This window comes from Scyliorhinus torazame, chromosome 3 (assembly GCF_047496885.1).
Source record: "Scyliorhinus torazame isolate Kashiwa2021f chromosome 3, sScyTor2.1, whole genome shotgun sequence".
Classification (NCBI taxonomy): Eukaryota; Metazoa; Chordata; class Chondrichthyes; order Carcharhiniformes; family Scyliorhinidae; genus Scyliorhinus; species Scyliorhinus torazame.
The window spans coordinates 110,099,046-110,122,387 of record NC_092709.1 but is presented as its reverse complement, the minus strand read 5'-3'; the positions used below and the strand labels follow the sequence as shown (position 1 = coordinate 110,122,387).

Sequence of the window (23,342 nt, the reverse complement as noted above, 5' to 3'; positions counted from 1 at the left end):
AAGTCGGCAATGAAGTTAATGTGAAAATCCCCTAGTCGCCACACTCCGGCGGCTGTTCGGGTACACTGCTGCAGTGTAACACAAATAGTGACAATAGGCTGGGAAAGGTCTCTTTACACTGGGAATTTTTACTTCCAAGCCTGGATTGGGGCCTAGTGCATCATGTGAGTCTGTTACAATAAACGGGTTGAAATACTCCGATCTTCAGCAGGTTGGGTGTGGGTCTCAGGATTGTATAAGCTCCGCCAATGGCTTCTGTTTGGGTACAAACAGAAGTGGTGCCATTGGGTGGTTATGGGCCCTATGAGTGGGATTCGTGGGGCATTGGAATGGGTGTGGGCCCCACTGGTGGGATCTGGGTGCATCCAAGAAACCTAGGCACCTGAGGAAAGCATTTTAAAAATTGATTTGTCCTTTGTTTATGAGTGAGCAGAGGCCTGAAGCAGCAAAGTATTAGGGTCAATCTCAGTCAACTTCTGACATTGGATCCTGAGGAGTTTTAACCCTTTATATTGAACAACATTTGCTGTTTCACAATAACTTGTTCATTGATTTATCTCCAGCAATTAAACACCTTTTATGGAAGTACAAAAGAGACACCAAAGAATACTGTTTTCTACTCCAGATAAGATGTTGCAAAGTTACAAACAAAGCAAGGAATTTGTTCTGATAATACTTTTCTCAGAAATAGAGTCTTGGCATCCTTCTGATAGGAAAATACAAACATGAATGTCTGCATCCTGGTTTAGCACAGTGGGCTAAACAGCTGGCTTGTAATGCAGAACAATGCCAGCAGCGCAGGTTCAATTCCCGTACCAGCCTCCCCGAATAGGCGCCGGAATGTGGCGACTCGGGGCTTTTCACAGTAACTTCATTGAAGCCTACTTATTATTATTATTATCCTTGATGCAAATTGCCTGAATATTTTGAGACAGAGGAACCAACTTGAAATTTTCTCCAGAAATTGAAGAACTCATGGGTGAGAAACCCTCAAGGGTGAAATTGAGCTTGGTAGTACTTGTTTCTTGAACCACTATAAGGCTCCTTATGGTTCCAAAATGGTGGTTGTAGCAGATGTTCACATATTCTGTGCCGGACTCTGTATTGATAAATATACTGGTATGTGCAGCTAACGCCCACCGTGACCATGCAGGTCAGACAGATTGTGATGCTGCTACGATTCCTTTAAGGACCAGTAACTTTTCTTTAAAGTAGACAACATGTGAGATCCCAGGTATTTACTAAGAGAATAAAGCTACAAGATTCCATAATTTTAAATATAGAAAATGAACTTTACTATACAAAGTCAGAAAAGTAAAGCAATTAGAATAATTTATTCAGAATTAATGAGATAAATATGAATTATGAGACAAACTGTGGCTGAACACAGCATACTGCATATTCATAGCAGCTGTGACCAAGGCAGATCTCATGGCTTTACCAGCATCCGACCCAGATGTCAGTGTCCATGGTGAATTTCACAATCTTGTGAAAACTTTGTCTCCCTTATGAGGGATTGTAAATCTCCACTCTCGAAGATCTAGCCTCTGAGTATCCTCAAAAGCCACTCCTAATCATACTACCTCAACAACTGCACACTCCCAATGGTTCAATCTCTTCTCCTGAGACTGCCTTCCATGGGAGTCACAAAGCTCCACTCCAGAATCTAATTTTTGGCACAATTTTGGCTCTTTAGCAGAGCGCTAGCTTCACTGAACCGATACTGCTCCTGTGTTTCTCTGAACTCCAGTTTTCCAGTTTCACTCTTCCAGATCTTCTTCAGAGACCTAAACTTTTCCATCATGGATGAAGTGACCTTCTGGCACCTTCTTGGTTCCACCAGGACTTCCCTCAACTCTCTCTACCTGGAACCTGCTAACAACAGCACTTTTACTTTTGGTGCCTCTTCTGCCTCCTGCACACCCAGTCACATGGGCTTAACCTTTGTCACCACCATGAGCCCCACAGTCATGCTTCTGTGCTACCAATGCCACGGGGGCACCCTGATGATCTCTGCCATGACCCTGAAGAGCCCGGAATGAGCTGAGCTGATCCTGTCACCTTGCTGCCTTCTGTGTATGTGCCCGAAATCCTTGGCCTCGGCCTGGAATAAGGTTAGTTCACATTTCTTAACAAGGTCAATCAGTGGGCAACCACTGATTCTGGACTCTGGACACATGTAAAACCCATGCTTGGCCTTTGTCGGGCTAAACCCCTGACATTGTGACTTTCTATTCCCACAACCTAGGGGCATGTGTCTGGAAGGACATCTCTCATCCTGTTCACCTCTTCCACTATGACCTCAAATGCCATGTCCAAAAACCTTTTCTTTCCCACAGTCAGCCATTGTTGATTGCTGCACAATCAAAGATCTCAGCACCTCCAGCAGCCACCATACATCTTCGAATAAAGAGGTGTAAATTAGACTTCCGGTTGCGGCTATGCCTAGTTAGATCGCACGTTAAGCAGCTCCCGCCAGGAACGGACTTTTGGCTCTTCAGAGGGGCCCCAACGGCAATTGTTCGACGGCTATCAATGTGGGAAGGTGACAGCAAGGTTCCCCCGACATTATATGGATTGGACCAGGGGTGGAGCGGTCAAAAAAGCGATCCTGGTGCAGCAGAAAGTGCGAGAGAGGAAAAGCAAGATGGCGGCGGGTGGAGACCAAGCAGCATGGGCGCAGTGGTCGCAGGAGCAGCAGGAATTTCTTAAACGCTGCTTTGCGGAGCTGAAGACAGAAATGCTGGCGCCAATGAAGGCGGCGATTGAGAAGCTTGTGGAGACCCAGGAGGCCCAATGAGCGGTGATCCAGGAGGTGCGGCAAAAAAGCCTCGGAGAACGAGGACGAGATCTTGGGCCTGGCGGTGAAGGTGGAGGCGCACGAGGCGCTGCACAAGAGGCGGCAGGAAAAATTTGAGGACCTGGAGAATAGGTCGAGGAGGAAGAACCTTCGGATTCTGGGTCTCCCTGAAGGAGTGGAGGGGCTCGATGCCGGGGCATATATGAGCACGATGCTCAATTCGCTGATGGGTGCGGGAGCTTTCCTGAGGCCCCTGGAGCTGGATCGGGCTCATCGGGTCCTGGCAAGGAGATCCAAGGCCAACGAGCCGCCAAGGGCTGTAGTGGTGAGGTTCCACCGCTTTGTAGACAGAGAGTGTGTCCTGAGATGGGCCAAAAAAGAGCGGAGCAGCAGGTGGGAGAACACGGAGATCCGTATTTACCAGGACTGGAGTGCGGAGGTGGCTAAGAAGAGGGCTGGTTTTAACTGGGCCAAGGCGGTGCTCCATCGGAAGGGGGTGAAGTTCGGGATGTTGCAGCCAGCACGATTGTTGGTCACATTCCAAGATCGGCACCACTATTTTGAAATGTCTGATGAGGCTTGGAGCTTTCTACAGACTGAAAAGTTGGACTCAAACTGACTGTTTGTCGTGGGGGGATGTTTACTGTGTTTACTGCATTTGGGGAATGTTCTTTTTGTTTTGGTGCTGGGTGGGGATGGGTGAATGGATTTGATGCGGGGGCTGTGGGAGAGTGTGGGTGTCGGTGTTGGAGGGGCAGGGCCCCGCTGAGGAAGAGGGGGGGTGGAGGCCCGGGGATGGGGAGTTGGGGTAAGGCCGCAAAAAGGAGCTGCGCCAGAGGGGGCGGGGCTGGCTCAGACGGAAAGCGCGGGCTTTTTCCCACGCTAGGGAAGGATGGGGGCGGGGCCGGGGGGAAGGGCGGTGCTGGAGAGGAGCGCACACTGACTGCCAAGGGGTGGGGGGATTCTCACACTGGGGGGTCGATGGAATGGCGGGAGTGGCCGGGGTCAGCAGGAGTCAGCTGACTTATGGGAGTGTCATGGGGGGAGCAAAATGGCTAGATGAGGATCTAGCGGGGGAGAGGGGGGAGAGGGGGAGGTTGCTGCTGCATTGGCCAAAGGGGAGCTGGAAGTAGGAGAGGTGGTCGGGGCGGGGGTCCGCCGCCTGGGGGACCGGAGAGTGTGGGAGGCGCGGCACGTGGCTGGCCCAGGAGAGGAGATGGCTAGTCGGCAGGGGGAGGGGGCGAGCAGCCCCCTGATCCGGCTGATAACTTGGAATGTGAGGGGCCTGAACGGGCCGGTCAAGAGGGCCCGGGATGTTCGCGCATTTAAAGGGACTGAAGGCAGACGTGGTTATGATCCAGGAGACACATCTGAAGGTGGCAGATCAGGTTAGGCTGAGAAAGGGATGGGTAGGGCAGGTCTTTCATTCAGGGCTGGATGTGAAGAACACAGGGGTTGCATTACTGGTGGGGAAGCGGGTGTCGTTTGAGGCAATGAATATTGTAACGGATAATGGAGGTCGAAATGTGATGGTGAGTGGTAGGTTGCAGGGGGTGCGGGTGGTACTGGTAAACGTATATGCCCCCAATTGGGATGATGCCGGATTTATGAAACGCATGCTGGGTCGGATTCCGGATCTGGAGGCAGGAAGCTTGATAATAGGGGGGGGGGACTTCAACACGGTGCTGGACCCAGCACTGGACTGTTCTTGGTCCAGGACGGGTAAGAGGCCGGCTGCGGTCAGGGTGCTCAGGGGGTTTATGGACCAGATGGGGTAAGTGGATCCATGGAGGTTTGCCAGGCCGCAGGCCAGGGAATTTTCCTTCTTTTCCCACGTCCATAGAGCCTACTCCCGGATAGATTTTTTCATTTTGAATGGGCGCTAATCCCGAAAGTGGAGGGAACGGAAAATTCGGCCATAGCCATCTCGGATCACGCCCCGCATTGGGTGGAGCTGGAGTTGGGGGAGGAGAGGGATCAGCGCCCGCTGTGGTGCCTCGATGGCCGACTGTTGGCGGATGAGGGGGATGTGTGGGCGGGTGCGGGGGTGCATTGAAAGATACTTGGAGGCCAATGACAACGGGGAGGTGCAGGTGGGGGTTGTTTGGGAGGCGCTGAAGGCGGTGGTCAGGGGAGAGCTAATCTCCATTAGGGCCCACAGGGAGAAGAGAGAGAGCAGGGAGAGGGAGAGGTTGGTGGGGGAGATTTTAAAGGTGGACAGGAGTTATGCAGAGGCCCCCGAGGAGGGGCTACTTAGGGAGCGACGGAACCTCCAGACGGAATTCGACCTGATGACCAGGGGGAAAGCAGAGGCACAGTGGAGGAAAGCGCTGTTGTGTTGGGTGATCCGATGCACAAATGATCCAACACGGCTGTAGATGGTACAACTCTGTTTTATTATCTTAACACCAGTTACAACTAACTGCTGGCTTGGGTACGTGCTTCACCAGCTAACCTGTGGACCCAGCCCTATCACTATCTTAGTGAGGCACTCAGCACATGGTGTATGTCTGAGTGGCACGCTGTGAGCTCTGTGCTCTGAGCTATCTCCTGGTAGAAAAAGCGGGAACTGTGGTGTTCCCTGTTTTATAGTGCGTGTGCTCTCACTGGTGATTGGCTGCGATGTTGTGTGTGTGCTGGTTGGTCCAACTGCCTGTCCATCAGTGTGTGTGTGATTGCACCATGATATGCTGATGTGGATATCATGACAAGCGCAAGAGCGGTTTATGAGTATGGGGAGAAGACGAGTCGGATGCTGGCACATCAGCTTCGTAAGAGGGAGGCAGCGAGGGAGATTGGTGGAGTTAGGGATAGACGGGGAATACGGCGTGGTGTGCGGTGAGAATAAACAAGGTATTTAGGGACTTCTATGGGGATCTGTACAGGTCTGAGCCCCCAGCAGGAGAGGAGGGGATGCGACGATTCCTAGATCAGCTGAGGTTCCCGAGGGTGGAGGAGGAGCAGGTGGCTGGTTTGGGGGCGCCGATTGGGCTGGAGGAGCTGGTTAAAGGATTGGGGAACATGCAGGCGGGGAAGGCCCCGGGGCCGGATGGGTTCCCGGTTGAATTTGATAGGAAATACGTGGACCTGCTGGGCCCGTTGCTAGTGAGGACTTTTAATAAGGTGAGGGAGATGGGGACGTTGCCCCCAACAATGTCCAGGGCGCTGATTTCTTTGATCTTGAAGCGGGACAAGGATCCATTGCAATGTGGGTCGTATAGACCGATCTCGCTCCTCAATGTTGACGCTAAGTTGCTGGAGAAGGTGCTGGCTACGAGAATTGAGGATTGTGGCCCGAGGGTGATTCATGAGGACCAGATGGGATTTGTGAAGGGTAGGCAGCTAAATACAAATGTGCGGAGGCTCCTCAATTTGATTATGATGCCCTCGGTGGAAGGGGAAGCGGAGGTAGTGGCAGCTATGGACGCGGAGAAGGCCTTTGATCGGGTAGAGTGGGAGTATCTTTGGGAAGTGTTGTGGAGGTTTGGGTTCGGGGAGGGGTTCATCAGTTGGGTCAGGCTGCTATATAGAGGCCCGGTGGCAAGAGTGGCTACGAACCGACGGAGGTCGGAGTACTTTCAGCTGTACCGGGGGACGAGACAGGGGTGCCCCTTATCCTCCTTGTTGTTTGCACTGGCAATTGAGCCGCTGGCCATGGCACTGAGGGAGTCCAGGAAATGGAGGGGATTGGTTCGGGGGGGGGGGAGAGACACCGGGTGTCATTGTATGCCGATGACCTGTTGTATGTTGCGGATCCAGTGGAGGGGATGGCGGAGGTCATGCGGATCCTTAGGGAGTTTGGGGACTTTTCGGGGTATAAACTCAACGTGGGGAAGAGCGAGCTCTTTGTGGTGCACTCAGGGGACCAGGGAAGGGGGATAGACGAGTTACCGCTGAAGAGGGCGGAAAGGAGCTTTCGGTACCGGGGGATCCAAGTAGCTAGGAGTTGGGCGGCCCTGCACAAGCTCAATTTGACGCGGTTGGTGGAGCAGATGGAGGAGGATTTTAAAAGGTGGGATATGCTGCCACTCTCACTGGCGGGTAGGGTGCAGTCAGTAAAAATGACAGTCCTTCCGAGGTTTCTCTTTGTGTTCCAGTGCCTTCCCATTTTGATCCCCAAGGCCTTTTTCAAATGGGTAAGCAGGAGCATCATGGGATATGTGTGGGCGAATAAGACGCCGAGGGTGAAGAGGGTGTTTCTGGAGCGTAGCAGGGACAAGGGGGGGTGGGGGGCTGGCGCTGCCGAATTTGTGTGGCTATTATTGGGCAGCCAATGTGGCGATGATCCGTAAGTGGGTAATGGAGGGAGAGGGGGCCGCGTGGAAGAGGTTAGAGATGGCGTCCTGTGTGGGCACGAGCCTGAGGGCGCTGGTGACGGCACCGCTGTCGCTCTCGCCGACAAGGTACACCACGAGTCCAGTGGTGGCGGCGATGCTGAAGATCTGGGGGCAGTGGAGGCGACACAGGGGCGAGGTGGGGGCCTCGGTTTGGTCCCCGATTCGGGAGAACCATCGGTTCGTCCTGGGAAGGATGGATGGGGGGTTTCGGAGCTGGCATCGGGCAGGGATTAGAAGAATGGGGGACCTGTTCATTGATAGGACGTTTGCGAGCCTAGGGGCGCTGGAGGAGAAGTTTGGGCTACTCCCAGGAAACGCTTTCAGGTACATGCAAGTGAGGGCGTTTGTGGGGCGGCAGGTGAGGGAATTCCCGCTGCTTCCGGCACGTGGGATTCAGGACAGGGTGATTTCGGGTGTATGGGTTGGAGAAGGCAAGGTTTCGGCGATTTATCAGGAGCTGCAGGAAGAGGAGGAGGCCTCGGTGGAGGTGTTAAAGGGCAAGTGGGAGGAGGAGCTTGGGGAGGAGATAGATGAGGGTCTGTGGGCTGTTGCCCTGAGTAGGGTTAATTCTTCCTCCTCTTGCGCCAGGCTCAGCCTAATACAATTCAAGGTTACTCACAGAGCGCATATGACAGGGGCGAAGTTGAGTAGGTTCTTTGGAGTGGAGGACAGATGTGGGAGGTGCTCGGGGAGCCCGGCAAATCACATCCATATGTTCTGGTCGTGCCCGGCACTGGATGGGTTTTGGAGGGGTTTTGTGAGGACTATGTCCAAGGTGGTGAACGCCCGGGTCAAGCCGAGCTGGGGATTAGCATTATTTGGGGTATCGGACGAGCCGGGAGTGCAGGAGGCGAAAGAGGCCGGTATTCTGGCCTTTGCATCCCTGGAAGCCCAGCGGAGGATTTTGCTACTATGGAAAGATGCGAAGCCCCCTAGTGTGGAAGCTTGGATCAATGACATGGCAGTGTTCATCCAGCTGGAGAGGATAAAATTTGCCTTGCGAGGGTCTGTGCAAGGGTTCATCAGGCGGTGGCAACCGTTCCTAGACTATCTCGCGGAGCGTTAGGAGGAGGTCAGCAGCAGCCCAGGGGCGGGGGGGTGGGTGGGGGGGGGGGGGGGGGGCGGGGGAGGGAGAGGGGGAGGGAGTGGGGGTTTCTCTTGGGGTGGCGTTTGGGTTAAGGTGTTTTTTTCCTCCCCTATTTGTGCTTTTTACTGTTATATGGGGGGTTACTGTATATGGGGGAAATCCAATGTATAATTTTTACTTGTGTTCTTGTTGCTTTCTTTTGTTGGGGGGGGGGTTTGTTGAAAATTTGTTAAAAAACTTGAATAAATATATTTTTTTTAAAAAAGAGGTGCAAATTAGTTTTAAGCAGTACCGTCCCGCTTTTTAAAAAATATATTTTTATTCTCCTTTTTCACATTTTCTCCCAAATTTTGACCCACCAACAATAAGCAGTAACGTGTACAAAGTCAATCCCATATCAACAACAGCAATCCCATCCATCACCAAACCCCCAAACAGCAGCCCACATGTTAACATAAACAAATAACAAAAAGAAATCAGGGATCACCCATAGTCACCATCAACACATTCAGTCCCCCCCCCCCAATTTTCGATGTGATCCAATTCTTGAAAGTGCATAATGAATAATGCCCATGAATTGTAGAACCCCCCAATCTAACCCTCAGTTCAAACTTAACCTTCTCAAGAGTCAAGAATTCCAACAGGTCCCTCCGCCACGCCAGGGCACAGGGTGGAGAGGTTGCTCTCCATCCCAACAGGATCCGCCTTCGGGCGATCAACGAGGCGAAGGCTACAACATCTAGTACCGTCTAGCTTTAAGTGGTGCTGGTAAGTAATGATATTGGGCCCCCGATGATTTGTACAATGAGATTAGCATTGGTTGGATGCAGAAAACATTATCACGAGGAGGTAGCATGAGGTTGGCAATATGTCTGCATTACACTGACTGCTATGGATTAATTGCATCTCCCTGTATCTGTTCTTGGGGGCTGTTTAATTTAATCTCCCTTGTCTTCTGAGGACCACAATACAATATGAGTAAAATCTGAGTCTTTCTTGTCACTAGATTTCCCTCTTCCTCTTTGTATCAGGGTCATGTCAGTATTCCCGCTGGTGGGAACTCACCAGTGGGTGGAAGGAAACTGGCTGCTGGTGCAATTATACAGGGTAGAAATTCTAATGCCGCTCCTGTTGGAATCTTGTGTAGGCTGGGCAGAGGTATCTGAATTTGGGATAGATCCCAGATCAGATGAGTTTCTGCCTCATTAACAAAGCTAAACAGAATTGCCACCTGGAAAAGAATGGGCTCATTATCTGCATGGCCCTACCGAGCACCAGATATTCCTCTGGTAGACTTTCAGATGCGTAAGTTTTATGGCAGTAATTGTAGGTGTGGTTCTAGGTCACAATTGGAGCACTTGGTAAAACAATCTTGCTCATTGCAAACAGATCCAAGAGAGTTTGAACAGCAGGAGGCCCAGAATGAAGATATTATCAACAGTCCTTTCGTTGTTTGGCCTAATTGGCTTCTATCTCCTCTACTTGGACTGGAAGGGTGCCACTCCCAGATTCTGTCAGGTGGGCACCCTTGTTCCCTCACTGTTGGTGTCAGTACCTGACCCTCATATTCAATAACCCCGTATGTGGCATTTTGCAGCATCAAAGTAGCAGGAGGAAGTTCTATCCTGTTGGACTGCCTGCAGTGCAATAGTGCCACACAACCTTTGCACTCGGATGTCAGCATCAGTTTAAAATGCTGGATGGTTTTGAAGAAGTACAACGAATTTCATGATCCTGACAAGGAGCAGATGATGTTCTGCTGTGGATCTGTTCCTTCATCACTGCTGCATTGATTATCTTCACTGCTTAATACAGCTATATGATTCTCACCCATCTTCCTCATCTGAATAACCCTGTCAAATGGGGGGAATCTTGCCTACTCAGACCTAACCGAGAATTTAGGAGTGTGGGATTCTTTAATCTGCCAAGGGAGTCATGTGCTGATGGTCCAGTCTGTACGGTGCAAGGAATATCTCTTCCCTGAACATCCTACACAGAATACTTTCCACACCCTCATCCTGTCCATGTGCCCAAAGATCCATGTGTCAAGAATCGGCCTGTTCAGTCAGATGAAGGCCAACGGCAGAAACCAAGGACCCTGAATTGATATCCTCAACTCAAGGGATAGACACCACCACAGACAATGACAACACAAAATACAATTTGAGGCTTTGTTATGGCACTAGAAATCCTTCAGAACTCTACAATCTATCAATATGGATTTTTTATAATAACACAAATGTGGTGCATCTGAATGTACTTTTATCTGAATGTCTCCAATGACAAATGCATGATTCTCTCCCCATTAGTTACTGAACGCCACCTAATTTAAGAAATCAACACTGAAAAGGTACTGCCCGATTAAAGGTTAGCAGTTTGACTAAAGTGAACACAGAAAGCCTGTCTTGGCATTGGAATGTAAAAAGGGGGTGGGAGTGGGCAGTCGACAGATCTCTATCACAATACCAAATCAGATTAGGGGGTACAAAAAGTAATTTTAGATTGTAGCTTTTCAGGGAGCCCATTACCACACCACCAACAGATTACAAATACCTTGGGTACTACTGGGCAAGAGGGGCTTCAACCAATGGATAGTTTCTTTATGTGTTGGCCTCATCAGCAAGGATTTACATCTTTACAAAAAGTGTTTCCCAAAATAGATTTATTTCGATAAAAATTAAGATGTAAAATGGTAATAAGGTTTAATGAACGCATTGCACAATAATGAAAGCCTATGTAATAACGATTTCCTGCCACTAGATGTAGCTGGTGGACTGTAAGAAATTGCAGACCAGACAGCATGCGAGACTTTGCCTGCCTTTAAAGAGGGATTTCAGTTTGAGAGAGGAGGCTACATTAAAGACAAAACTTTATGAAATGAATAGATCAAGCGAAAATTGACCTCAAATGTCACTGGGTTCAAGTTATGATCTATAGTTAGCCTTATTTGGAGTTTTGAGTAATGATCAAACTGAAAAAATAATGAAATACCTACCAAAATAGTAGGTGATGTAGGAAATAATGACACAATATTAATCCTTCCTTGGGTCATTTATGGCCATTCAGAAAGTCGCAGAGTATGCTAACATCCGGTGACACTGTTATGGCTGGGCCTTGAGTAGTTTTTACATTTTTGTTTGCTGAATTTAACCCATTTCATTCAATTCACATAATGCTGCACCATTGGCTCAAGTTAGGCTACAACGTTAAGTTATCCTAGCGTTTAATGCTGGGTCTACTTTTTGTATACATTTTGTGTATAGATGACTTTGTCTTGGGTATTGACAACACAATTTATTGATGGGAAGGAGGTCTGGCAAACAATAAAATACTTCAGCAACAACGTTGATTTAGATAAGACCTTTAATGTAAATGGACACTGAGCCAAACAAAATATTAAGAGGTGTGATCAAAACCTTGCTCAAACTGGTGGGTTTTGAAGAGGGATTTAAAGGATAATAAGATGGAGGGAATTCCAGAGTGAAGGATCTTGGTACCATGACTGCCAATAGTGTGGTGAAGGAAATCAGACACATAAAGAAATTGGTGGGGATTTAGGGCTGGTGGACATTACAGAGAAAGGAAGATGCAAGATAATGAAATGATCGAAATACGGAAATAGGAATTTTGAATTTAATACTCGGGGGACCAGGCAGCAATGTAGGTCAATGAGGACAATGTTGGGTAAGTGGGACTTGAAATGGGATTGGAAATGGGTAACAGAGTTTGGGATGTGTTGAAGCTTATGGTGGCAATTTATTGTGGAGAAGTACGGGCATTTTTGGAGAGAAAACAAAGAATGAGAATCCTAATCGTAGAATCGTAAGAAATCATAGAATCATAGAATTTACAGTGCAGAAAGAGGTGATTCGGCCCATCGAGTCTGCACCGGCCCTTGGAAAGAGCAACCCACCCAAGCCCCCCCCCCCCCCCCCCCCCCACCCTATCACCGTAACTCCACCTAACATTTTGTGTTTGGACACTAAGGGCAATTTAGCATGGCCAATCCACCTACCTGCACATCTTAGGGCTGTGGAAGGAAACCGGAGCACCCAAAGGAAACACACGCAGACACGGGGAGAACGTGCAGACTCTGCACAGACAGTGACGCAAGCTGTGAATCGAACCTGGGACTCTGGAGGTGTGAAGCAACTGTGCTAACCACTGTGCTACTGTGCCTCCCTTACAGGTTACAGGAGAAGGCATTTTGGCCTCTTGAACCTGCTCCATCATTCCCTAGGATCATGGTCGATCTGATTGTGGCCTCAACTCCACTTCTGTCTTCCTCCTCATAACCCTTAGTCTCCTTGTAGATTATCAATCTGTCTAACTCGGCGCTCGAATATATTCATGACCCAGCCTCCACTGCACTCTGAAGTCAAGAATTCCAAAGGTGAATGACCCTCCGAGAGAATACATTCCTCCTCATCTTAGTGTTAAATGGGAGATCCCTTATTTTTAAACTGTGTCCCCTAGTTTTAGATTCCCCAACAAGGGGCACGTCCCTCTCAGCACCTACCCTGTCAAGCCCCTTCGGAATCTGAAGTAAGGAGAATATTATTATTCACTGTACATGAGTTGTGCATCATCCAATTCCCTGTATAGCTGTAGCCTTCCTATCTCTATACTCCACTCCCTTCAAATAGAGGGCTGCATTCCATCCCAAATTACACATGCTACTGAAGGTGGGCAGAGATAATGGCCGGGATTCACCGCCCCGCTGCGCCACATTTCTGCCCCGACCGGCCACCGGGATTCTCCGTTACGCCAGCCGGTCAATGGGGTTTCCCATTGTGGGGCAGCCCCAAGCCGTCGGGAAACCCCCGGGCGCCGAGATAACAGAGAATCATGCCCGCGGAGAATCCCGGCCAATGTTTTTACCCCTGTTAATTTGTCTGTTTGTCTGTAAACAATATCTCAAAAACTAATGGATGGATTTTAATTAAACTTAGTACACAGAAAGGACATAGCTCAAAGAAGAAGTGATTATTATTTTTTGTTGATGATGTGGATCTATATGCACATCCCAGAATTTTTTTAAGGATTCATTCATATTAGAAAGAAAGGCAATTTATTTTAGAATATTGTGGGTTGATTTATTTAGAACATTATTGATTGCTTTAGAATGTTATTTATTGTCTCTGCTGTTGTGATGGAATTTGTCACAGCTGTCAAAATGTGAACAGATTTTTCAGAGCAGGTTGTTTGATATGGATTAACCTCATGCCTCCTCAGTGAAATGGAAGATTTTAATTTTTTTTTTAAATGCAGTGTAGTTACAGAGCATCAACCAGGCAGAAAAAAGCCCCAAGGATCAGTTGTGCAATTGTAATAATGTGAAGTTAACACTGTAAGGTGGTAATATGCACTCTGCTGTGTTCCCTCTTCACTTGTTACTTGTTTTACCTGCATGCAAGTGTTTTGTGATTCAGGTACAAGGACACCCAGATCCCTCTGTGCTGCAGAATTCTGCTTTGTCTCTCAATTTAAATAATATTCTGCTTTTCTATTCTTCCTGCAAGGTGAACAACCTCACATTTTCCCACATTACACGCCATCTGCCAAATTGTTTGCCCACTTACTTGACCCATCTATTGCTCTTTGCAGATTCTTTGTATCCTCCTCACAACTTGCTTTCCTATCTATTTTTGGACTGTCAGCAAAATTAGCCTGAAAAAAGTTGGTCCCTTCATCCAAGTCTTTAATATAGATCATAAATAGTTGAGGCTCCAGCACTGATCCCTATGGCACTCCACTAGTTACAGTTTGCTATCCTGAAAATGACCCATTTATCCCGATACTCTGTTTTCTCTTAGCCAAACCAATATCCAGGCTAATATATCACCCCAATACCATGAGCTCTTATCTTCAGCAGTAATATTTTATATGGCATCTTATTGAATATCTTTGCAAATCTAAATACACTACATCTACTGATTCCCCATTATCCATCCTGATTGTTACATCCTCAAAGAACTCTAAAATGAATTTGTCAAACATGATTTCCCTTTCACAAAGCCTTGTTGACTCTGCCGACTGCATTATGGTTTTCTAAATGTCCTGCTATCCATTAGTGATGGATTCTAACATCTTCCCAATGACACATGTTAGGCTAATTGACCTAAATCAGGCTTGCTGATTTCTGACTTCCTCCTTTCTTGAATAAAGGTGTTCAATTTGCAACTTACATCTGTTTCAAATCCGCTCTGACCCTACCAGAATCTGGGGAATTTTAGAAGTTTACAACAAATGCATCCACTGGGCAATATTTACTGGAGACAAAGGGCATCTCACATGTCAGCTGGAGAGCTGGTCCCCATATGGCCTCTTTTAGGGAAGGCCTGTCGAATCAAGCACCACTCAGTAACTTAACTGAACAGTGATGAACCTTCCCCGAGATCCAGGCCTCCAGGTGAGGAGTTTCTGTCGCCTAGAGCTGCAGGCGAATCAGAGGCTGCCAGCTGTCATTGCAGGTGGTGCCACCAGGAGGGGAAGGCTGCCGCTGTTTTGACACCCACCCGAGGCCTAGTATCAGCATAGGATCCCAAGTCACAGCTGAGTGATGGCAGGAGAGGAGTTTGCTATCCTGAAGATCGCATAGTGGAGGTTGTCGAGAAGTGTGGTCAACAAGAAGGGCAAGTGGATAGCTCTCAGCAGGCACCCTCCTTCCTGATGGTGTGTTCCTCGATCAGAGACTGAGTGAACAACTCCTCCCTCACCCCCAGGAGCCCACAAACAACCCCACGCAGGTTTGTTAGTCGTGCTCCCTACATAGCAAACCCCACGCCCACCACTGCGTTAATACCAGCAGCAGGTTGAGGCCCTTAAGTGGGCAGTAAGTGCGGGATTATGTGACCCAAGGCCGGGATTCTGTGAGTCCCCCAGGCATGTGTTTCTCGGCAATGTGCCGTTCGCTGGTGGAAGGATTCTCTGTCCCTGCCGCTTGTCAATGATATTTCCCATTGAAGACACCCCACGCCATTGGGAAATGCACGGGCTGTGGTGCACTGCTGGCAGGAACAGAGAATCCTAACGGCCGGTGAATTCCGACCCATGAGTGAGGAAAGAGGTTAGGATAGTTTTTTAGTCAGAAGCTTTGGAATGGTTTGCAACATATTGGTGGAAGAAGAGATCATTGGACTGTTTAATGAAAACTCGGAAGAATGTTAGGCCGAGATTCAGGTCGAAGAAGAGAGTTCAGTCAGTGGGGTTACCTTAGGAATGCTCAAAAAAGAGCCAGCGTAAACAAATAGACTAAGGTCAGAATTATCCTGTGGTTTGGATTCTCTTTTCCTGACGGCAGCACATCCCTGCCTGCGGGTTTCCCGACAGCATGGGGTGGCTTGAATGGGAAATTCCATTGACAAGCAACGGGGGTAGAGGATGGCGCCACCGAGAACCATGCGGCTGGGGAACCGGAGAATCCCGCCCCGCATCTGAGAGGGCGCGTGATGGGATTTAATGATAATAAGGATATCAAATTTAAAATGTTGGGAAATGGAACCAGTTTAAGTCTCTGTGCAGGGTTTAGTGCAAAACAGACGTCTGCTGATTGCTGGGTGAGTTGGAACTTATAGAGGGTGAAGGATGGAGTCCATCAAGGCGAACATTAGAGAAACTGAGCATAGAGGTAAATGAAAATTTGAGAAGGTAAGATGTTGAGAAAAGAGTGGGGAAAGAAATAAAACCTATTAAAGAGTGGTGGTGCAAAGGAAGATGATATGGCGAGTTCCAACTGAAGGACTGTGTGTTTTGAGAGTAGCTCCTGGATTGAAGGAAAAAGCCTGCTTGCTCCTAACAATGAGGAATATCTCTTATTCTTTCCAGTGACGATAAGGAGCACTCGAGACTTCATGGGTTTTCTGATGCAGGCTCGCCGAGTTGCTGATGACCAAGTGGCTGGGACGTTCATTCTCATTTCGTCTGGGTCAAAACTACTGAAGTGTTCTAAAGATGGAGATACCGTGACCCACTCAGACAAGTCATTGAAGAGAAATCTCTCATTTATTTGGAAAGCACCAGACCAACTCACGGGGAACATCAAACTTTTGTAATTATTGTCTGTGACCTTAAAATGCTTACAGAAAATGTATGTAAGAAAATTAGCAAAAGCAGAGAAGTCTTGCAATGTTGTGGGTGGAGGTCAATGAAAATTCAAATTCACCTTCCATTCACTCTGTATCATTTTCAAGAAAATTGTGCATCAGGGTTAGGAGTCTGGCCAGGAGTGTGTAAGTACTGAGACACTGAACCATTCCAGAGTTGTGCAGATCATGGGCAAGATTCTCCGACCCCCCGCCCGGGGGTGGGGGGGCGGGGGGGGGGATTCCGCCCACCAGCTTTTACCTGTTCAAAGTTTCAGACGCACATGCTGCATTTATGTGATGTGCCTGAAAAATGGTGAGCTTGACTCTAGTAAAGAAGCTTAGAACAAAGTTATATTATGTGCAATCTTTTATGCACATATTTAGGTTTTCAGATAATCTTTCTGAAGGACGGCCTTGTGACTGCTATGAGCAGTACTAATCTTTGTATGACCATGACCAAATGTTTCCCTTGTGGGGCAAACTAGAACAGACAGGTGAGCCTAATGTATGGACCGGTGAGCCTAATGTACAGACCGGTGAGCCTAACGTACGGACCGGTGAGCCTAACATATGGTCTGGTGAGCCTAACGTCTGTGTTGGGTAAGTTGTTAGAAGGTATTCTGAGAGACATCTACAGGCATTTAGAGAGGCAAAGACTGATTAGGGACAGTCAGCATGGCTTTGTGAGTGGAAAATCATGTCTCACGAATTTGATTGAGTTTTTTGAAGGAGTAACCAAGAAGGTAGATGAGGACAGTGCAGTCGACGTTGTCTACATGGACTTTAGCAAGGCCTTTGACAAGGTACCACATGGTAGTTTGTTGCACAAGGTTAAATGTCATGGGAACCATTGGATACAAAATCGGCTTGATGACAGAAGACAAAGGGTGGCTTGAGAGGGGTTTTTTTTCAAACTGGAGGCCTGTGACCAGTGGTGTGACTCAGGGATCAGTGCTGGGTCTACTGTTATTTGTTATTTATATTAATGATTTGGATGAGAATTTAGGAGGCACAGTTAGTAAGTTTGCAGATGACACCAGGATTGATGGCATAGTGGATAGTGAAGAAGGTTATCTAGGATTGCAACGGGATCTTGATCAATTAGGCCAGCGGGCCGATGAATGGCAGATGGAATTTAATTTGGATAAATGGGAGGTGATGCATTTTGGTGGATTGAATTGGGACCTACTCAGTTAATGGTAGGGAGTTGGGAGAGTTATAGAACAGAGTGATGTTGGAGTACAGGTACAGCTCCTTGAAAGTGGAGTCACAGGTGGACAGGGTGGTACATCGATACATAGTAGATAGAAGCAGGAGGTGGCCTTTTGGCCCTTCCCGTCTGCTCCGCCATTTAACACAATCATGGCTGATCATCCAACTCTATAACCTAATCCTGCTTTCTCCCCATAGCCTTTGATCCCATTCACCCCAAGTGCTATATCTAGCCGTCTCTTGAAAATAATAATGATAATAATCACTTATTGTCACAAGTAGGCTTCAATGAAGTTACTGTGAAAAGCCCCTAGTCGCCACATTCTGGCGCCTGTTCGGGGAGGCCTGTACGGGAATTGAACCCGCGCTGCTGGCCTTGTTCTGCATTACAAGCCAGCTGTGTAGTCCACTGTGCTAAACCAGCCCCATATATTCAATCTTTTAGCATCAACTACTTCTTGTGGTAATGAATTCCACAGGCTCACCACTCTTTATGTGAAGAAATGTCTCTTCATCTCTGTCCAAAATGGTTTACCCTGAATCCTCAGACTGTGACCCCTGGTTCCGGACACATCCACCATCGGGACCATTTTCCCTGCATCTAGCCTGTCTAGTCTTGCTTGAATTTTATAAGTCTCTATAAGATCCCCCCTTATTCTTCTGAACTCCAGCGAGAACAATCCCAACCTAGTCAATCTCTCCTTATATGACAGTCCCGCCATCCCTGGAATTAGTCTGGTAAACCTTCGCTGCACTCCCTCGAGAGCAAGAACATCCTTCCTCAGAAAAGGAGACCAAAACTGCACACAATATTCTAGGTGTGGCCTCAACAAGGCCCTGTATAATTTCAACAACACATCCCTGCTCCTGTACTTGAAACCTCTTGCAATGAAGGCCAACATACCATTAGCCTTTTTTACTGCCTGCTGTACCTGCATGCTTACCTTCAGTGACTGGTGCAGTAGTAGAGGCAGGTACAATTTTGTCTTTTAAAAAACATTTTGACAGCTATAATAATAGTATAATAATCTTTTATTGTCACAAGTATGAAGTTACTGGGTCATGGGCCAAATGCTTGCAATTGGGACTAGCTTAGTGGTAAAAACTGGGCGGCATGGACAAGTTGGGCCAAAAGGCCTGTTTTCATGCTGTAAAACTCTATAACTCTAAGAGGTCACAGATATAGGTTGATTTAAAACTGAGATGAGGAGGCACTACTTCTCGCAGAGGGCGGTGAATTTGTGGAAGTCCAAATTATTAAATGGTTTCAAGAGGGAGATGCATATGTTTCTGATTTTAAAAACGGGTTAAAGAAATATGGAGAACAGGCAGGGAGGTGGCTTTGAGACGAGGAAGCGATCAGCCATGATCTGATTGAATGGCTGAGCAGGCTCGAAGGGCTAAATTGCCTACTTCGGCTCCTAATTCCTATGTTCATATGTTCCCGTGTCAGAAGACAAAGTCTGATTCCTGATGGGACAATGGTTTAAAATATGGGGTCACGCCAATGGTGTAAAAATATGTAACGCTTTGGGCCATGTAATATGGGCTAAAATGTCCTGGCCCTGTGGAAATGTGTTGGAGGCAGGCAGCCAATTCGGGTAATTAAGGCCCCACTGAGAGGCCATTTTGTGACAATGTCAAGGCTGTTTCCAAGTTCCCGACCTGGAATTTTGGCTGACATCAGGATTGGGACTCATTCGGGGAATTTCAGTCCATATGTTTCAGCATATCCCACTTCAGATTCCGGTGCACAGCCAATGTTGTTACAGTTACCTGACGGTGCTGCTTGCTGAGATATTTTCCCTCTGGATCAGTGAGTGTTGAGAATGACAACATCCCCTGAGATCGCACTCTAATCAATGACTTTTGTTCTGTGTAACCTGCAGCGTTTCAGCCGTCCAATCATACTTTGTTTACTGGGCCAGAGTTGGGTCTGGCCCCATTTCTGAGCAAAAACAGAATGATTCCATATTGATGCGGAATGAGGAATTAAAGGAAACATTCCCAGCATCTGTATACAACAATACCACAGGAAGAACCGTTCCCTTTACTGAAGGTACAGCACATTTTACTTCACTATTATAAAGTGGGTATTATTGATTTCAAGTTATTACAGCATTGAACTGCTGGTGTCATTCAGCAAACAATATTAAAACATTTCATGACAAATTCCTCCATTAGTGACAATAATCTGGATCTGAAATAACTTTTCTTTAACAATAAACAAGGAAATGCTTGTATTTCCTCTGTAATTAGTAATGAAACATGGATTCTTTGAAACACGGAATCTTGGATTATATATTTTACTTGGCAGCGCATTCTTACTGAAGAGGAAAACACAAACTTTTCCCCATTTTTCGGTAAGAGGAATTTTGCGAGGTCCCGGATTCGATCCCAGCCCTGGATCACTGTGTGAAGTTTGCACATTCTCACTGTAGCTGCGTGGGTCTCACCTCCACAACCCAAAGATGCGCAGAGTAGGTGGATTGGCCCTTAAAATAAAGAGGAATTTCACTTGCTTATGTTCTATTTAAATAAACTGAAATCAAAGTGTTAAGGAATAACACCATGTATGAAGAAGTCTTCCTGGCCCCAGTATCAAAAGCCCTCCCCAAATAGTTCTGAGATGTGTCAGATATGATTGATTGAGGTTCACCCTTGCATTCTAACGTTTATGATGAATGTATGAATTTGTTATATATTATATTTTATATTTGTGGCAGTAATGTCATTAAAAACCCTGATTTAAAATACACCCAGGCAGCCTATCTACTAAAACTGTAATTAAGGAGTTGTAAAAAGCGAAGTAACCACAGTTTCTAGCCATTTACTTGTTTACAAAATGACTAATGGAACATTGTTTTAATTGCAGGAGATTCCCTGGGGTGTAGCTAATTTGTGAAGGAGTGGTGTTTAGTCTGAGCTAAGCAGGTCATGGGACAACTTAATGGAATACAGATGATGTAATTAATGGAAGGAACCAGGCATCTGGAATTTTGCAGACACTGAAAGATTTTAAGTTGAAAAGCAGCTTGCCGTAGGATTTGAGTCTGATAAGGCAGAAGGAGTTTCAGGTTGTTCCTGAAAGGGACTCTCTCTCCAAAGGTCTGCACAGATAACCAAGTAACCCTGATAGTTAACTTTATTTATAAGTGGCATTTGAACTGTATTGGATTGCTTAATTAGAATATAGTGGCAGGTCTAGATAGTAAGATAACATTTTTCCTTCTATTTAACTGTTAATTGTAAAGCTATTTCTTTGATATCAATGTGGTTACTTCTGTGTTTCATTTAAAGTTTGTTTTAACATAAAAGATACCCATTGGTCAGAGTCATCACTCCTGGGGTGAAGTATCCTTTCTTCACCATTCTACAAATTGAAATTTGTTTGGGGTTTCTCGTCTGATATCCTATCAAAAGTTGGGATCTGGTCCAATATCCTAACACATTGGATGTAAACTTACAGCAGTTGATTGACAACTGTTCACAGAGAATTCAAGTGAAACATCGTAGAAAGCTTTAAGGCCATTGGACCTTTGTTTATTTAGTTCAACTGGATAACTTCCAATTCATCAAGCTCTGGTCTGAATCTTTTCAATAGCACAATTCCACACTGCTTGTCGTTTTGGTCTCTGAATATTGTTGTGTGCACAGGCATGAATAATATAGCCTCAAAATGTACTCCAGCATCAGACTGCAATACAGACATCATTCCCTGTGACAATCATGGAATCCTTTATGATGCACTTGATGTTACAACAAGGTCATCATGTTTTGAGCTCAGGGAACTCCATTAATAACACAAAACCATGTATTGCAAACAAAATATCAAAATTGAATGTATAATCAGAGGCTGGGAATTCTGCAGCGAGTAACTCACCTCCTGACTCCCCAAAGCCTGTCCCCATTCACAAGGCACAAATTGGGAGTGTAATGGAATACTCTCCACTTGCCTGGATGAGTGCAACTCCAACAACACTCAGCACCATCAGGACAAAGCAGCCCGCTTGATTGGCACCCCTTCCACAAACATTCACTCCCTCCACCACCGATGAACAGCCCTTCAAGAAGGCAGCTCACCACTACCACCTTCTCAAGAGCAACTAAGGATGGGCAATAAATGCTGGTCTAATCAGTGACACCCATATCCCGTAAACAAACAAAACAAAATAATGAAATAGGATTATGGTTGGAATAGCTTGACTCAGGAAACAGGATATAAACCTTTTGTTAGCCATAAGATTTATTATATTTTAATATCTATTTAATATTGTCTTAAAAGAAGATTATTCAATCTTTTCAGCTCTTTTTAACTTCCATTGTTGTAGACACCAGTCAGAACTTGTTCCTTACTTTCTGAGCCTCTGACAATGGCATTCATAGCTAGCTACTGGGAGATGTGTGGCATTGGGTCAAGGATAATTATTTTGCTTTCTTTGTAGTGGGTAGTCCCGGACCTTTGCTCAAGGTTTCCCTCTGTGGGAAAAGTTGAGAACAGAAATTTATCAGCGTTGGTGGTAGGCTGTCACATTTCTCCTTTACTGTGCCTCCTCGTTTACCATATAAATATCATTGTGGATGACTCAAAGCTAAATCTCTGTGTGCTGTGATATTGAGCCTCACAAAACTGGAATATCCAAGGTTTTATTTGCATCCTGTACTTAGTCAGCTGACCTGAACTTTTCACTTTTCATCAGGGTTCTGTGATCCTTTGCTGAGAAATGGATTTTTAGTGAGTGCAGGATTAGTCATTACTATAACGGCTCCTGTAGTCAAATAGCATGCTGCTTAATGTCTAGGTTCTCAAAAGCAAAAGCTAACCAGTGAAAGTCATTGCCTTCAGGAAAGGTGTGAAGGAGCTCCTGCTGGTCCTGGCATACCCTGCATTGTTGGTCGGGTACTCGATCTACGTGTCCAAACCCGATGACCACACGTAACCACGGGTAAGCATCTCATTTTTGACATGTTGGGGTGCCCATTGTGGAGGTCAGCCAGGATGGGGCATTGCCTATTGTGTGGAACGACCATGCGCATGCCACAAAGGACACAGTCTTCAATGCTCAACTCAGTGATCTTCATAGAAAAAGCCTTTTGTTCACTGGGAAGGACGCGATGCATGTCCCATACAAGATGATGAAAAATGATGTGGTGAATCTTGGACAGCAGGGAGTTGGTCTGGGTCCAGCACGCATCTCGGCTGCCATGATAGGCAAGGTATCCATGAAATGTATGGTAGCGTCGACTTCGTTGGCACTGGGAAGGTCAGCGGCCTTGTTGGGAACAGGAGCCTAGTCAAGGTGTCTGCATGTGCAATTGGCGTTCCAGGGCTGTGTTTCACCATGTACTCAGACGCAGTATGAAGGCCCATCGCTGAATCCTGGCCGAAGCAATGGGAGGAATGGCCCTGTCTTTGAATAACCCCAGCAATGGCTGTGATTGGTCAGCAGTGGAACCAACGCCCATAGACGTACTGATGGAACGTTTTGATGACAAAGACCATGGCCAAAGCCTCCTCTATGTGGGCATAGTATTGCGCTGAGCTACGGCAAGCGTCCTTGAGACAAAAGCGATTGGGGACTCCTTGCTGTCATTCATCCCATGGGATAATACCGCCCCGATGCCATGTTGCGAGTCCACAGGTGACCAAGAGCGGCTTTACAGGGCGAAAGTAAGTGAGCAGCTGAGAAGAAGTGAGCTGCCTCTTTACTTCAGTGAACGCAGATTCCTGCGACTGACCCCATGCCCACACCTGGCTCTTCTTGAGGAAACTGTGCAGGGGGGGCCAACATTGTTGCCAGGTCCGGGATGAATTTGCC

At 46.9% G+C, this 23,342-nt stretch overlaps 1 protein-coding gene across 1 annotated transcript in view; it reads left to right on the top strand.

Moving 5' to 3' along the window:
• LOC140408639 (reelin domain-containing protein 1-like) overlaps positions 1-23,342 on the top strand; it is a 73,004-nt gene that overhangs the window by 30,085 nt on the left and 19,577 nt on the right. Inside the window, exons 3-4 of the mRNA XM_072496110.1 lie at positions 16,052-16,274; positions 19,413-19,582. Coding sequence (XP_072352211.1) covers positions 16,052-16,274; positions 19,413-19,582 — 393 coding nt within the window. The remainder of the gene's footprint in view (positions 1-16,051; positions 16,275-19,412; positions 19,583-23,342) is intronic.